Genomic DNA, 14,291 nt, shown 5'->3' on the forward strand with positions numbered 1-14,291 from the left:
GCCCCATCATTGGCGTTAGTGGGAGGAACTGTGCCCTGTCGTTGGCGTCGGTGGGAGGAACTGTGCCCTGTCGTTGGCGTCGGTGGGAGGAACTGTGCCCTGTCGTTGGCGTCGGTGGGAGGAACTGTGCCCTGTCGGCATCGGTGGGAGGAATTGTGCCCCGTTGTTGGCGTCGGTGGGAGGAATTGTGCCCCGTCGTTGGCGTCGGTGGGAGGAATTGTGCCGTTATTGGCGCCAGTGGGAGGAATTGTGCCCTGTTGTTGGTGTCCGTAGATTAACTAGTAGCATCAAGTGAGTTTAGTTGCCACCTTAAAGAGGAAGTAAACCCTGATGAGTTTACTTCCTCTTTCATTCCCTGCAAAGGTAAAGCATAATGGACTACTATGCATCGCATAGTAGTCCATTATGTGTCACTTACCTAACACAGGAGCCAGCGATGTCACCGCTGTCCCCTGTAGTCCGGCACATCCATCTTCTCGGTGGGCATCGCGGCTTCGCCGCTGTCATGCGGCGAAGCCGCAATGACGTCACTCCCGCACATGCGCACGAGAGCCGCTACAGGTAAGCCTTAATCTAGGCTTACCTGTACGTCAAAGTGTGTTGTAAGTGTGTTAATCTGCCACAGTACCTGTGTAATTAATAGGTGTTCGGTTTGCTCTAAGGTAAGAAAGATGACAAACCCTGTCCCAATGTGTGTCTGTAGAGCTGTCATGTGACACCAGCTGCCTGAGCTGCTAAACAGCTGTCAGGTGATATGCAAGAGTTGGTCATAAAGGCGCAGGCGCGCCAATACCCCCCTCCCCCTACATCTCAGGCTGGGAATGAGTAGGAAATGAACGCAGCTGCGCGCTGACGTAGATTCTGCGGAAAGGAGGGTGGGAGGGGGCTCGGCCATCTTGGAGTCCTAGCGGAGCTCTGGAGCGGGGAGCAGAGCAGGTAACCTCTGAGCTGTCATATAGCGGGGGCGGGCGGACGGGGAATTGTCGGTGTTCCTGCCGTAGTGAACCATGTATGGAGACACGAGGAGTCGCCGTCACATGCAGTGGCTGGGCTCCTCCTCGGGCTGTGAATGGAACACCCGGCGCTGTCAGCCTGTCACAGGGTGTGACTAGAATCCGGCCGGCCTGGCTGCCTCGTTTCTCCGGGGCTGTATGGTGCTAGAGAAGGGGTGAGGGGGTTGTATATCAGGGCGCCATCCTCTCCTCCGGGTGTGGTCCGCCCGCCCGCCTTCCCTTCATCCGCTATGGCGGCTCTAGAAGGAGGGTGAGGAGAGAATGACATTCTGGCTATCAGTGACCCTCCAGCTCTTATCACTCGGTGACTGGTCTGTGCCCCCATTCATTCTATGGAGGGGCTGTTCTCTGCTAGAAGCCGCTTCACCTGTACACATAAACATCCAAGCATTCCCCTTCCTCTGCTTCTCCTCATGAACTATGAGCCCCTCTAGACACACAATCCTCTGCTCAGGATTATCAGCATACATGTGTACAGCCCTTTATAACATGTACAACACAGGAGCAAAGGGCCCTGCTCCTTAGAGCCTACAATCTAGAAAGGAGTGTTACCAAAGGTAATAACTGTGGGGAATGAGCTGATGGAGAACCTAAAAGTACAGTGAGGTAGAGGTGGGCTAGGCTTCTGTAAAATCTTGGGTTTTAAGGGATCGTCTAAAAGTGAACAGAGTAGGAGATGGTGGAACAGTTTGGGGGTAAGGAGTTCCAGAGGATGAGAGAGGCAATGGAGAAGTCTTGGAGTTCAGTATGGAAGGAGGTGAATATACAAGGGAGCTAGAGGGAGGAAGGGGAAGAACCGGACTTGTTGGCATTTTAAGACCATGTTTACACAATACAATTTTCTTTAGTTTTTTTTTTCTTTAGATTTACCAAAACCATATAATATTATGAGGTCAAACCTTAGGATTTTCAATTTGTATGCAGTCAGGCAGGCCCTTGCACTACATGGTTTTGGTAAAGCTAAGGAAAATCAGACAAAAGTTGGGGTGGGGGGTTGGGGATGACCCAACGAGAAGATGGATGTGCCGGACTACAGGGGACAGCGGTGACTTCGCTGGCTCCTGTGTCAGGTAAGTGACACATAATGGACTACTATGCGATGCATAGTAGTCCATTATGCTTTGCCTTTGCAGGGAATGAAAGGGGAAGTAAACTCATCAGGGTTTACTTCCTCTTTAAGGTGGCAACTAAACTCACTTGATGCTACTAGTTAATCTACGGACACCAACAGGGCACAATTCCTCCCACTGGCGCCAATAACAGGGCACAATTCCTCCCACCGACGGGTGGCTTTAGGATGGAAAAAGGACCTGGGGGTCCTAGTAGAAGATAGGCTCAGCAATGGCATGCAATGCCAAGCTGCTAACGAAGCAAACAATATTAGCATGCATTAAAAAGGGATCAACTCCAGAGATAAAACGATACTTCTGCTCTACAAGACTCTGGTCCGGCCGCACCTAGAGTATGCTGTCCAGTTCTGTGACCAGTCCTCAGGAAGGATGGATGTATTGGAAATGGAGCGAGTACAAATTAGGGCAATAAAGTTTATAAAGGGTCTGGAGGATATTAGTTACAAGGAAAGGTTGTGAGCACTGAACTTATTCTCTCTGGAATAGAGACGCTTGAGAGGGGATATGATTTCAATATACAAATACCGAACTGGTGACCCCACAATGGAGATAAAACGTTTTCACACAAGGGAGTTTAACAAGACTCGTAGCCACTCATTAAAATTAGAAGAAAAGAGGTTTAACCTTAAACTATGTAGAGGGCTCTTTACTGTAAGAGCGGCAAGGATGTGGAATTCCCTTCCACAGGCGGTGGTCTCAGCGAGGAGCATCAATCGTTTTAAAAAAACTAGTAGCTAAGCACCTGAACAACCACAACATACAGGGATATACAATGTAATACTGACCTATAATCACACAGGTTGGACTTGTCTTTTTTTCAACCTCACCTACTATGTATGGGGTCTAAGATTAGGTTGGAGCCCAACTGATGGCACTAAACTCTCCTCCCCACTGTCGGTCTGGGCCCCTTGCTGGCATCTTTTCCCCAGGTACCATTAAAGGTCTTCAGGCATCTCCAATTGGCTAGCGCAAGATTCGGTCATCCTGGCACACAGGGACTGTCGGTGGTGTAAGCTGAACTGTGCATGTGCAACGTAGTTTACATTCCACAGAAGACTGCTAGCAGGTAGGTTTGTTTGTTTTTTGCAGAAGAGATGTTGCATGGCTCTTCTACAATAATAGCCTGCCTGCTCTGTCTTTTTTGTTAAAGTGGAACTTCACACTCTCAATCAACATTGACTATTTTTAATCCATATGCTGCTAGGATTGGCAAATAGGAAAATATATATAAAAAAAATCTGTATCTCTAGCTCTTTTTTTTTTTTTTTTTTTTTTTACATTTCTCCTGTTGCTTTCAAATTTCTGACCCATGCGAATGTCATACTTCCCAAGAGTCTTTATGAGCTTCTTTCTTTTTTTTTTTTTTTTTTTTTCTTTCAATCTGAATGAGGGGCTTTCTCAGCAAATGTCATTTTTCTCTTGCATGGTGTTATGGAGCAACCCCCATAGATGAGTTGTATCTCCATACAAAGTGCGCATCAATAGAAACACACTCCTGCATAGCCTAGAAGGGCAAGTCCCTCAGCTGCTCCTCCCCCTAAGTCAAGCCTGAACTTAACTCGTTCAGGGAAGCAGCACAGAGAGAGCAGGAGACTACTACATTGAAAGTTGTAATGTAAACTGCAAGTAGGAATTTTGGCGTGCTCAATGTGGCGAGCTAACAAACCCAGAAGGTTTAATACTACTTAATCATGATTTGGCAGGGACTATTTTCTTTAGGAGTTTAACCACTTGTTTACTGGGCACTTAAACCCCCCTCCTATCCAGACCAATTTTCAGCTTTCAGTGCTGTCACACTTTGACAACTTTACTCCAAATAGAGCTTTCTTTTGGTGGCATTTGATCACATGTGATTTGTCCTGACTGAATTTTAAATGTTTTTTTTATTTTTATTTTTTTGTTATAAAATTTTAAAATGGGTAATTTTTGTCCCTCATTGATGTATGCTGATGGGTGGCATTAATGGGCGGCAGTGATGGCCACTGATCTGTTACACTGATAGGCAGCACTTCTATGTGGCACCGATTAGCACCACTTGTGGGCATTGTTGGGTGGCATAAATGAGGCATAATTGCCTCTTCCGTTTCGGGACCAATGCCTTTAAAGTGAGCCAGTGATCGGCTTTTTTTTTTTTTTTCTCCTCCGCTGTTAGCGTGAGGAGAAAAAACGATCACCAAGCTTTTGTTTTGATCATGTGATCAGCTGTCATTGGCTGACAGCTGATCACATGGTAAGGGGCAGGGCCTGGCCCTTTACGCAGATCGGTGATCACAGCACGCTCTGTGCGCGCCCTGCAGGGAGTGTGCACAGGGGAGGCTGGGGAATCCAGGAATTCACATCCGTGCTGTGGCCATGATTTGGCCATAGCGCGGATGTCAGGTGGTTAAGCAGAAAAAAAAAAAAAAAAACTTAAACAAGTGAAAAATCACCGCTTGCCTTTTTAACTTGTGCTGTATGGATAGGAACTATATATAGTAGGTGAAAAAGTTGAAACACACTTTAACCTCCCTGGCGGTATGATTCAGTCTGGAATTAGGTGCTGAAAGCGGTACAATTATTTTGCATGGAAATCTGGCGTTTTATTTTGTAGTCCTGTAATTCTTAGGAATAACGCTCTTACATCTCTTCAAACCAGAGTCTAGCAGACATCCCGGGTATGATGAAGTTTATAATATAATAAAGAATAATAAAAATTATTCAATAATGTAATCAAATCCTAAAACACTGAAAAAGGACACTTTTTGGTTGCTATGGACAATCTCCAAATTCCAGGCAGAAAAAACTGTATTTATAATATAAAAGTGCATGCAGGGCACTGCACAGACCACTAGGGACAAAGGGGGTGTGTATTTTTTAATACAGCACTGTAATCTGTAAGATTATAGTGCTGTGCGTGTTTTGTGTCTTTTTACTTTTTTGAATTTGCCGCCGTTCTCCGCTCCCGTGCGCCGTAACGTCGCAGGGAACGGAGCTCGACGGCATTCGGCACTGTGAATCGAGCGCAGGACAGCTCGATCACACAGCACGGAGGACATCGCTGGATCCAGGGGACAAGGTAAGTAAGTCTCACTGTGTCCTCTGTGCATCAAGCAATGCGATCCCGAGTCTGACTCGGGGTTACTGCTCTTATCAGTAAATTCACAACCCGAGCCAGACTCGGGATTACCGCTAGGGAGGTTAAAGTATGATAGAAGGGCAGGTGGTATTTCACTTGGGTCCCCTAAAGGCGATTATCCAATGACTAAGGTTGGTTAGTCACCTAGAATGTTTGAAAGTATTTAAAAATTTTGTTTGCTGTTAATATTTGGTTTTGGAATAAATGGATTTTCTTGAAAGAGAAATTCCACTCTTGGAATTTTAATTTGTTCAAGACCAATTTTCATCCTGCGCCTTTGAATTTTCTCATCACTTTGGTTGAAAATTAATGTTTTGACTTTATTAATTAGTAAATGTAACTTTCTTAAAATGAGAATTTTCAAACACAATTTTAGTATAATCTTAGGTGCTATATTCTATTATTTTTGGCAGTTTATAGAGTAAATGTGTAGTTATCTCAAGTTGTGTGCATATGGAAAGCATTAGAGCTTCTCTGCAGTTTGGGCTGCTTTTACCTTTGGAGCCGTTAATAAAAAAAAATGCCACATAATCACTCATCATTGTCTTTTTTTATCAGCATGCGTTTTGTTGTGTCAGCAGTTGCATTTCCCTAGTATTATCCATGTAAGATATTTCCTTTGGGTTCAGCAATTTCCCTTGAATTCCATGTGTGGGTTTTTTTTTTTTTTTTTTTTTTTCTCCTGCCTCTTCCTTCCTCATAGTTGAACATCCAGGGGAGGTGAGAAGTGCACTGCTGAGCTGAGAAAAGATTTTCTTTTTTTTTTCTGCTTTGTATTATAGAAAATGTGGCGTTAACGAATTGCTTTAGAGAAAAGGATTGATATCCTAGTTCTTCCAAGCAGTCAGCATTTTCCATCATCTGGAGCTACATAGCTAGGAAATAACTCTGCAGCAGAGTAGAAACTTTCACATCTGGTAGAATGTTTGTCATACAATGGGAGAAGCTTGACATCTCTCCCACAGGGATGTGTATGGGAGTGTGTTTTTTTTTTTTTTTATATCCTTTTCCAAAATTTAATTTACACCATCCTTATAGACTAGACAACAGATTTATTTTCTTCTGTAAAATTGTGCGTTTTTATTTTCCTGTAAATAAAGTAAAATTTTACTGTTATGTTTTATTGCTAATACAGCGTTCTTTCTCAGATCGGTCTTTGTCACAATGGGAAGAGAGAACTGAAGCAAATTCACCATGATCGGAGGGCTTTTTATATATAATCACAAGGGAGAGGTCCTGATCTCCCGGGTATACAGAGATGACATTGGGTAAGTAATTCTCCGTTAGACTAAACCATTTATGTTGGTTAAGTGACATTTTCAGGAGCATATAGTGAAAAAAACTTAATCTGCATTTCTAAGAATTCAGTAAAGCCATATTTGAAAGGTGAACCAATGTGAAGCGTTTACCTTTTTATAGACCGCCAACTATATCTCCACAGACAACTTTTGGGTGTTACACGTTTGGTTTCCAAAATGTATTTGCAAAAATCTTAAATGGGTAAATAAAAACCTTAAGTGTAGCCAATGACTAAGACATACCCACAGGAAAAAACTTTCCAGAGGCTAATGCTGGCTGTCACTTGTCTCAAGTGCAGTTTGAGGTATATACACAGGGTGCAAAACAAAAGGCCATCTCCTCAGGCTTCATTGATAAAAGAAAATGTTTGAGCCTAGTGCTATCACACCCAGCACCAGGATCTAGTGTGTCTTCCGATGCGTTCCAATTCCTTCTTGAATTCACGAGTTTGCGCTGCGATCTGCTCTGGGAGTGTAATTAGGTTAATATAGACACCTGCAGCGGTTTGCTGAGGAACCGCCAGCGATTCAGGTGCAATGCGGGAACCTGCACTGGATTCGCAGGGTTTCCTGCATCTCAAGTGTTAACCAAGCCTTGATGTAACAGGTTCTGCTGCCGCTATTGTGGGTAAGGGAACCCGGCAGTGTAGACTTTTGGCTTCATGGCTGGGTCCCTACTGCTCATGCGCTCACTGGCCTGGCTGGTCTCCTGAAAGTGGGGACAGGGTACCTGTAATTGAATAGAGGAAGAATCACTGCAGTTATAGGCAAGTGGGACTTTTTTTTTATTTTATTTTTTTTATTTGCATTACTAGTGGGAGGAATCTTTCCCTTTCCAGTTGCCCAGTACTCGACCCCCTGTTGTCCCCACACACCCTTGCCTGCCTGCTTCAAACCTCTTTTCTGACTGAGGCTCTGGAACAAAGCCTCAAGGTATGTAAACTGAAAGTAAGGCAGTGTTCAGTAACTGTTCTAAAAAAAAAAAAAAAAAAATCCACAGCATTAACTGTTTCATATCCTGAGGCTGTGTTATCTTTAAATCACCTGAGCAGTGTCAGCATGGCTACTAATTGAGATTCTGTGTTAGAGCTTACTGGCACTCTGTTTACCTACCCAGTGGCTGTATTCAGAAGGAGCTAGCGGCTCAGTGCGGAAGTGACCAGCACCAGTAAAGCCCCTTTACCTTTTGTGCAATCTTTCCTGCATCTGCAGTTGTGCTGCAATGCACAACAGTGGAAATCACATTTCTTCTCTGGCTTCCCAGGTGGTGGTTTCTGTAGGTTTACATGCTTGCCCACCCAGCGGATCCAGCTCTGCCCTGAACAGTTTCGTGAAAAAAAGCTCTGTTTGTGTAGCAGGGGAGGGAACTTTGTTTTGAGGGTGAAAATCCACTCTAACCCCCTTGTCACACCAGCCTTCTGGCCCTTTAGGAGGATCTAAATGCTGTGAGGTGGGAGTGTGCTTTCCAATCTTGTGACTGATGTGATTGGCTGTCATAGTTGTCACTTGATTAGAAGCTCCCGATCGCAATTGTGTATCTAGAGCTGCCCACGACAGCTCAGTTAGGCCCTGTTCACACTGGCTTTAAAAGCAGGTGTTTGAGACATGTTTTTAGCTGTCAGCAATTAATATGCAGAGCCCACAGAGCGGTTCACATTAAAGTAAAAGCTACATTTTGCATTTGAAAGGAGTTGAAGTCTATATGCTAACATGGTGGCATGCTTTTAATTTTTGCACTGCGTTAGGCCTTCTGCACAACAGTCAAAAATAATATATAGTGTGTGCGTCCGGGGTACGCTTTTAGCGTGTCAAATGCGCATGGGGCATTTGGGGCGTTTTTCACGCCCGCCAGATGCGTTTAACGCTATAGGTAAATTTGTTCCGCTTCATTATTTTGAGCAAGTGTGAACAAGGCCTTACTTTGATAAGTGTGCTATCGGTACAAAAAGCCATTTTCTATGGATGCATTTATGCGGATGCTCAGTGTTAAAGCCCAGCAGCCGTACATCTGTCAGGAACATGTTAAATCTTTATCTGGCCTCTGTGAGAAGCCTCAAATAGGTTGGGTAATGCTGTTGTGAGATTTCTGAGACTTCTAATCATGCTGGTGGTCATTCTTGGATAAGAACATGCTATTCCCAATGCACACGTTCTTGCAGTATGGCTGGAGGTGTTCATTGGTGCTGCAGCGAACCCCAGCTGGAAACGAAGAGAATGTCACCAGCACACAACAGATCTCCACATGCATAAACGGGTCCTGCAAGGCTCGGAAACATTTCTTCTATTATAATGCGATCGCTGAATAAAGCTTTGGACTAATTGTGGAGATCTGTGGTGTGCTGGTGAGATTTTTTTTTTTTTTTTTCTTAGAATCATTTTCCTATTGAGTAAACTAGTACTTGCTTAAAAATATTCTAATTGTGCTGGTGTTTATGGCTGTTGTAAAACTAGCCATACATATAATAGTATTGTTTAAATACATCTATTAAGAACTTTCTGTCAAGTTATTATTCCCCCCAACAGCTGGAGGGCCACTGGCTGAGTGCGCATGCACTAGACCAGTGATGGTGAACCTTGGCACCCCAGATGTTTTGGAACTAACTTTCCCATGATGCTCAACTACACTGCAGAATCATCATTGCAAATATAGTTCCAAAACATCTGGGGTGCCAAGGTTCGCCATCACAGCCCTAGACAAAGTGACCATTTCATCTTTCCAGCGAGGGGAAGCACTACTGCAAAGGTAGTTTTTGGCATTTTGCTGGAGGTCAGATTTAAGCAATGATGGAGAATGGAGGGCATTTGGACGTTCTTTGCTATGGTGCAAAAAAGTCCAGTATTTTTGAATGAAATTAAAGTATGGGTGTGGAATCTCCCCTATTTCTTTGCAGTGAATTTTGCAGATGTGATATTTGTTTACTATTACAGGTGTCCCATTGTGTGGATGTTGGTCTCTTTCTGTTGCTTGTGCCTATTGCTATGTGCTTGTTTTGTTTGTCATCCCTCCTGTCAAACACTGTCTGTCTTTCAAATAAGCCCTGTTGCCAATCTCTCCTGTCGTTCACCTTGACGCTGCTTTGGCTTTTATCATAAGTACGTCATCTTCCTATATGTAGTGTGCTCCTACCTGGGTCTTTGGTGGGTGTTATGTTCTTTTAGTATTTTATTTCTAATCCTTTCTTTCATTGCTGTCACTGTCCTTTTCCTTGCTGGTGCCATCTTTTTCCATCTCATCACCTCATTGGCTGCTGTAGCAATAGGTAAGATCACTCTTCCTGCTGCAAGTCCTTTAGTGCCAGCTCTATGCCTGGATGCTTGTGCGGAATGTGCAAAGCCCTTAATTGTCTACAACTTTGCTGACTTGCATCAGTTGCATCTTTGCGCTAACCCATTAAAACAAGACAACCTACTGAGTGGTGATGAAGTTTGAGCTATCTTGTACTAATTAGTTTGTTTCCTTATCTGTGCTAGAGACCCAAGTAGTTACACTCCTAATAACATTTATTTTCACAACTGCCATTTAAATTGCCAACATGTTTGGCTCAAACCAGCGTAACAACTCTTAATGTGAATAGCTGAGTGTATCATGTAAGGCTTTGGTGTCTCTTATGGGTCTCTGGTAGGGAAAGCATTTAATTCTTATTATTTTTCTAGTAATGATTTGGAAAGAGGTTGTTTGCAAGGTTTATGCAGTGCAGACATGTTGCCCATAACTATAAAACTAACGCTTTTTAAACTGGTTGCTTCTTGCTGTGATTGAAACCTCTGAAGATTAACAATTTGACACCATTCCCCTTGTGGCATTGTGATACAACGTGACTTACCGCGACACCTGGAAACATGCATATTGTGTGTTAGTACAATGTGGTTTCATGCATTTGAATGGGCACCCCAGTGCATCTTGCTGATGGGTGTGCCATGCTGTGCAACAAGGCTCATGCACTACAAGTTCGTTGACATGCATTGCAACCCACATTGTCGAAAGATGTTGCTGTGATGTAATGCCATTTACTCTGAATGGCACTCCAATGCATTTAGCATGCCTTTCGGTAAAGCACGTCGTAGTGCAATGACATTGTGAGAGTAGGCCCTGTTCACACCATCGTCTTGGAAAACACACATGTGCATAATGTATTTTTACAGTGCATTTAATGTGGTTTCTTCCTATGAAATTTGATATGTGACTTTAAATAGTTCAATTAAAATGCATGTTGCATTTTTCACGTGTTGACTGTAATGTAACACACACTTTGATGAAAACACATGATGCAGCAAGCAGGATTTCTCAAAAGCATGAAGCACCGATGGTTTCATAGGTTATAATTAGTTTTCATATGAATTTTTTATTTTTTTTTATTTTTTTTGCGCTGTGATCCTGTATCAACGCAATGGTGTGAACAAGCCCTTAACTTAATCACTGTGTCCCAACTTCTTTTTTTTTTTTTTTTTTTTTCTTTTTTTTTTATATAGGTTATTGCCTGTTTTTATTAACTATAAGGCCTTAAAAGTTGAACTCTGGCCAAAATGTTTCCTTTAAAAAACTGCAAATGGGGAGAATCTCCCCAGTGTCGAGAAGGCAGTAAAGACTTGAGTTGCTAACCCTTCACTTATACTAAAATGTTTTCATTGCTGCTTTTGTCCCATTAAATGAAACTTTGGCACAGTGACCACTTGTTTCCCAGTACAGAGGGAGGAAAAACCCCTCCATGGGCACACAAATGGCAAAAGTCTGACACAGGATTTAACCTGCTCTATCAAACAAAATTTTGACCAGAGTCTCACTTTATTTTTAGATGCCTAGTCCATTGCTAAAAGTTTTACAGTGCCTGAGATTTTGATTTGATTTTTTGTTGGCCATGCAGACAAGATAAAGAAATCTATTCCAGGCTACATTTGTTCGTTTTTATCAGAATGTATTTTAGAAGAATTGCCATATTTGCACTTTCAATTAAACAGAAAAGTTTGACTTCTAAAGGAACAGCCTGATCCATTAATGTACAGTAACATACAAAATCAGACAGCAGTCTGAAGCCCCATATACACAGAATGTCGGGATATTTGCCAGTATAAAAATTAGCAGCTTACATTTTTCCCCTGCATGTCACTTTTTCTGAAAGATGCTGGCCGAGCATGCAGCACCCAATTGACTTCCGATTAGCGCTCTCCACCAATGAATGGCGAGTGCTGCGGAGTGTTCTGGGGGGTGGGCGAGATCGCTGGACTAACCTTGCATTGTACTGCAGCGGCGCCTGACCAGAGCTGTCAGGTTTTTTTTTTATGTGCAACCCTGCGTTGTATTTAAAGTGATCTTTTGTGAATGGAATTGCAAAACTGCCATAGTTCTCAGCTGCATAGGAGCTGGGGGGGTGGAGGAACAGCAGCACTCTGAACTTCCTACTGAGTGGCTGTGCCAGGGGGGTGCATCAGGGGGAGTCTAAACCATTGGAGCAGGTTGAGTTTCTAGCATAGCTAGAGAACTGACCACGCTGTGTTCTCTTTCTTAGTGTGGTCAGCATTTAATAGGAAAGCAGAGGGACTGGCAGGAACCCCAGTAATTTCTCATACAAGTACATGGTACAGCAGATGCAGATCAGGAATATGAACTGCTGGGTTTACATGTTCTGTAACTTGAGGTTAATGGACTTTGGCCTTGTCAATGGCATTAGTTTGAGTTACTTATGTCATTCAGAATTCACTGACTGGTGCATTTGACCTGGAGTTGGCCACCTCACCTGAATTTGAACTACTTCAAGTGAGTTTTGCATTACCGTAGACCTGTATGGGGATCAAACTAAAGCCTGTTGGAGGCCATAAAGGTTTGGGCTCTAAAAGAACTAGTAACAAGTACAGTGGAAATGCCCATTCTGTGTGCTGGATCCAGGTCAGTAACTTGTGCATTGATGTCTTTGTCAGGATCCAGCCCTAAAAACTGCACATTTAATCATTAGCCAGTAGTCTGCTTTTCCATTCTGACAAGTTTTATTTTAAAGAGCCAGGGAACAAGAACTTTGACATAATATATATTAAAAGCTTAAAAATGTACACCTCAGCTGTCATCTTTGTGTAGACATTGGCTGTCTATCATCTGCGATTTCTCTGAATCTGCAGGCATGTTTGTTAGACTTTTGTCAATAAGCACAGAAAACTTTATCGTAATGGTGTTGTGTGCTCTATCTTTTATACAGAAGGAATGCAGTAGATGCTTTCCGGGTCAATGTCATCCATGCCCGGCAGCAGGTGCGCTCTCCCGTCACCAACATTGCTAGGACCAGTTTCTTCCATGTGAAGCGTTCCAACATCTGGCTGGCAGCTGTCACCAAACAAAATGTCAACGCCGCCATGGTGTTTGAATTCCTGTACAAGATGTGTGATGTCATGACTGCGTACTTTGGGAAGATCAGCGAGGAAAATATCAAGAACAACTTTGTGCTGATCTATGAACTACTTGATGGTAAGATAGTTTGGTACTGCTAGAACCCAACACATCAAATGTGCCCTGCTTTTACCATAAAGTGTCTATAAAGAATGCTAGCCTAGCCTTTATTAGGATTCTGTGTGTAGTTGGCCTTAGACATCACTCTAGTGACACCATGTTCTTCCTTCTTTTTTTTTTTTTTTTTTTATTAAAGGGCAAATCCACTTTGCACTGCAAGTGAAGTTGCTCTAAATCTAAGGGGTAGATATGAAATGAGGGGAAGCTCTGCTGACTTTATCAATCAATCATGTGCAAGCTAAAATGCTGTTTATTTTCCTTGCATGTCCCCCTCGGATCTACAGTGACTGTACTTCTAAGTGCTTTCAGTGCTCTTGCTGTGAAAAGTAAATTTGCCTTTCGTAAATAACCCCCAATGTGTTTTTATTGTTCCACAGAAATTCTGGACTTTGGTTACCCTCAGAACTCTGAAACTGGAGCCCTGAAAACCTTTATCACTCAACAAGGGATTAAAAGTCAGGTAATGGTGCACCTGGAAGCCTACTGTACCACGCTGGTCTGTTACCACTGTGCCTTCCTTATAGTTACTGTTTGTGTAACACATTTTGTCCAGCTATATTCTAAAGTATAGTCTGTGTACTATACAAGTAATGGCACGAGGGGCAGTCCCCTGTCCCTCCGTCCCCCCCAACACTTGTACAGAATTTCATAATGGGCTCCCATTTGGACTAGTATATTTAGAAAGAAAAATGTATTGGGCTTTAACAGGGAGTGAGATAGATATATATCTCTATCTCTATATATCTATCTATATATACATCTATCTCTATATATCTATCTATATATCTCCTTTTTACTATTAAAGGATAAAGCTAAAAATTTAAAACAGTTTACCAGATGTAAGGTCATTTGTGGTGCATTTTGTTTTACATTTTTCAGGCTAAGAACATTGTTAGCAAGTACAGGTAATACTCTTGTGTTAAGTGTTGTCCTTGTCACCTACTGTGAACTGAATTAAGAGAATCTTCTTCCCTTTTTTTTTTTTTTTTTTCTGTAAGTCCCCATGAAATTAAGGTAAACAGATAGGCATTGTTATAGTCCCGTCCTAGGTTGACAACCATGGCTCAGTGTAGACACTGGAGTAGTGAGCATAGCAACCCAGAAATGGACAGTATGTTTGCAGGATTACCAAGTAAAAAAACATGGGGAAAAAAAATCCTGAAAAAAAGGAAAACCAATGCACCCACCACAATCGAGGGTTGGTAATCTGCAACATTTTCAATTTTAGGTTTTTATATTTAG

At 42.7% G+C, this 14,291-nt stretch overlaps 1 protein-coding gene across 4 annotated transcripts in view; it reads left to right on the forward strand.

The window, feature by feature from the left end:
• The first annotated feature begins 796 nt into the window (after window positions 1–796).
• Window positions 797–14,291, forward strand: part of AP2M1 (adaptor related protein complex 2 subunit mu 1) — a 47,811-nt gene continuing 34,316 nt past the window's right edge. Inside the window, exons 1-4 of one of the 4 annotated variants that reach the window (XM_077487710.1) lie at window positions 797–936; window positions 6,394–6,526; window positions 12,742–13,007; window positions 13,427–13,509. In XM_077487710.1, the coding sequence (XP_077343836.1) occupies window positions 6,453–6,526; window positions 12,742–13,007; window positions 13,427–13,509 (423 nt within the window). In that variant the 5' untranslated portion in view covers window positions 797–936; window positions 6,394–6,452. Of the gene's footprint in view, window positions 937–3,072; window positions 3,210–6,393; window positions 6,527–12,741; window positions 13,008–13,426; window positions 13,510–14,291 lie in introns of those variants that run through there. The other 3 variants (XM_077487713.1, XM_077487712.1, XM_077487711.1) reach the window with 3 other exon arrangements.

This window comes from Lithobates pipiens, unplaced genomic scaffold (assembly GCF_037356315.1).
Source record: "Lithobates pipiens isolate NorthernLeopardFrog02 unplaced genomic scaffold, aLitPip1_a1.2 Scaffold_18, whole genome shotgun sequence".
In the NCBI taxonomy this organism is placed as follows: Eukaryota; Metazoa; Chordata; class Amphibia; order Anura; family Ranidae; genus Lithobates; species Lithobates pipiens.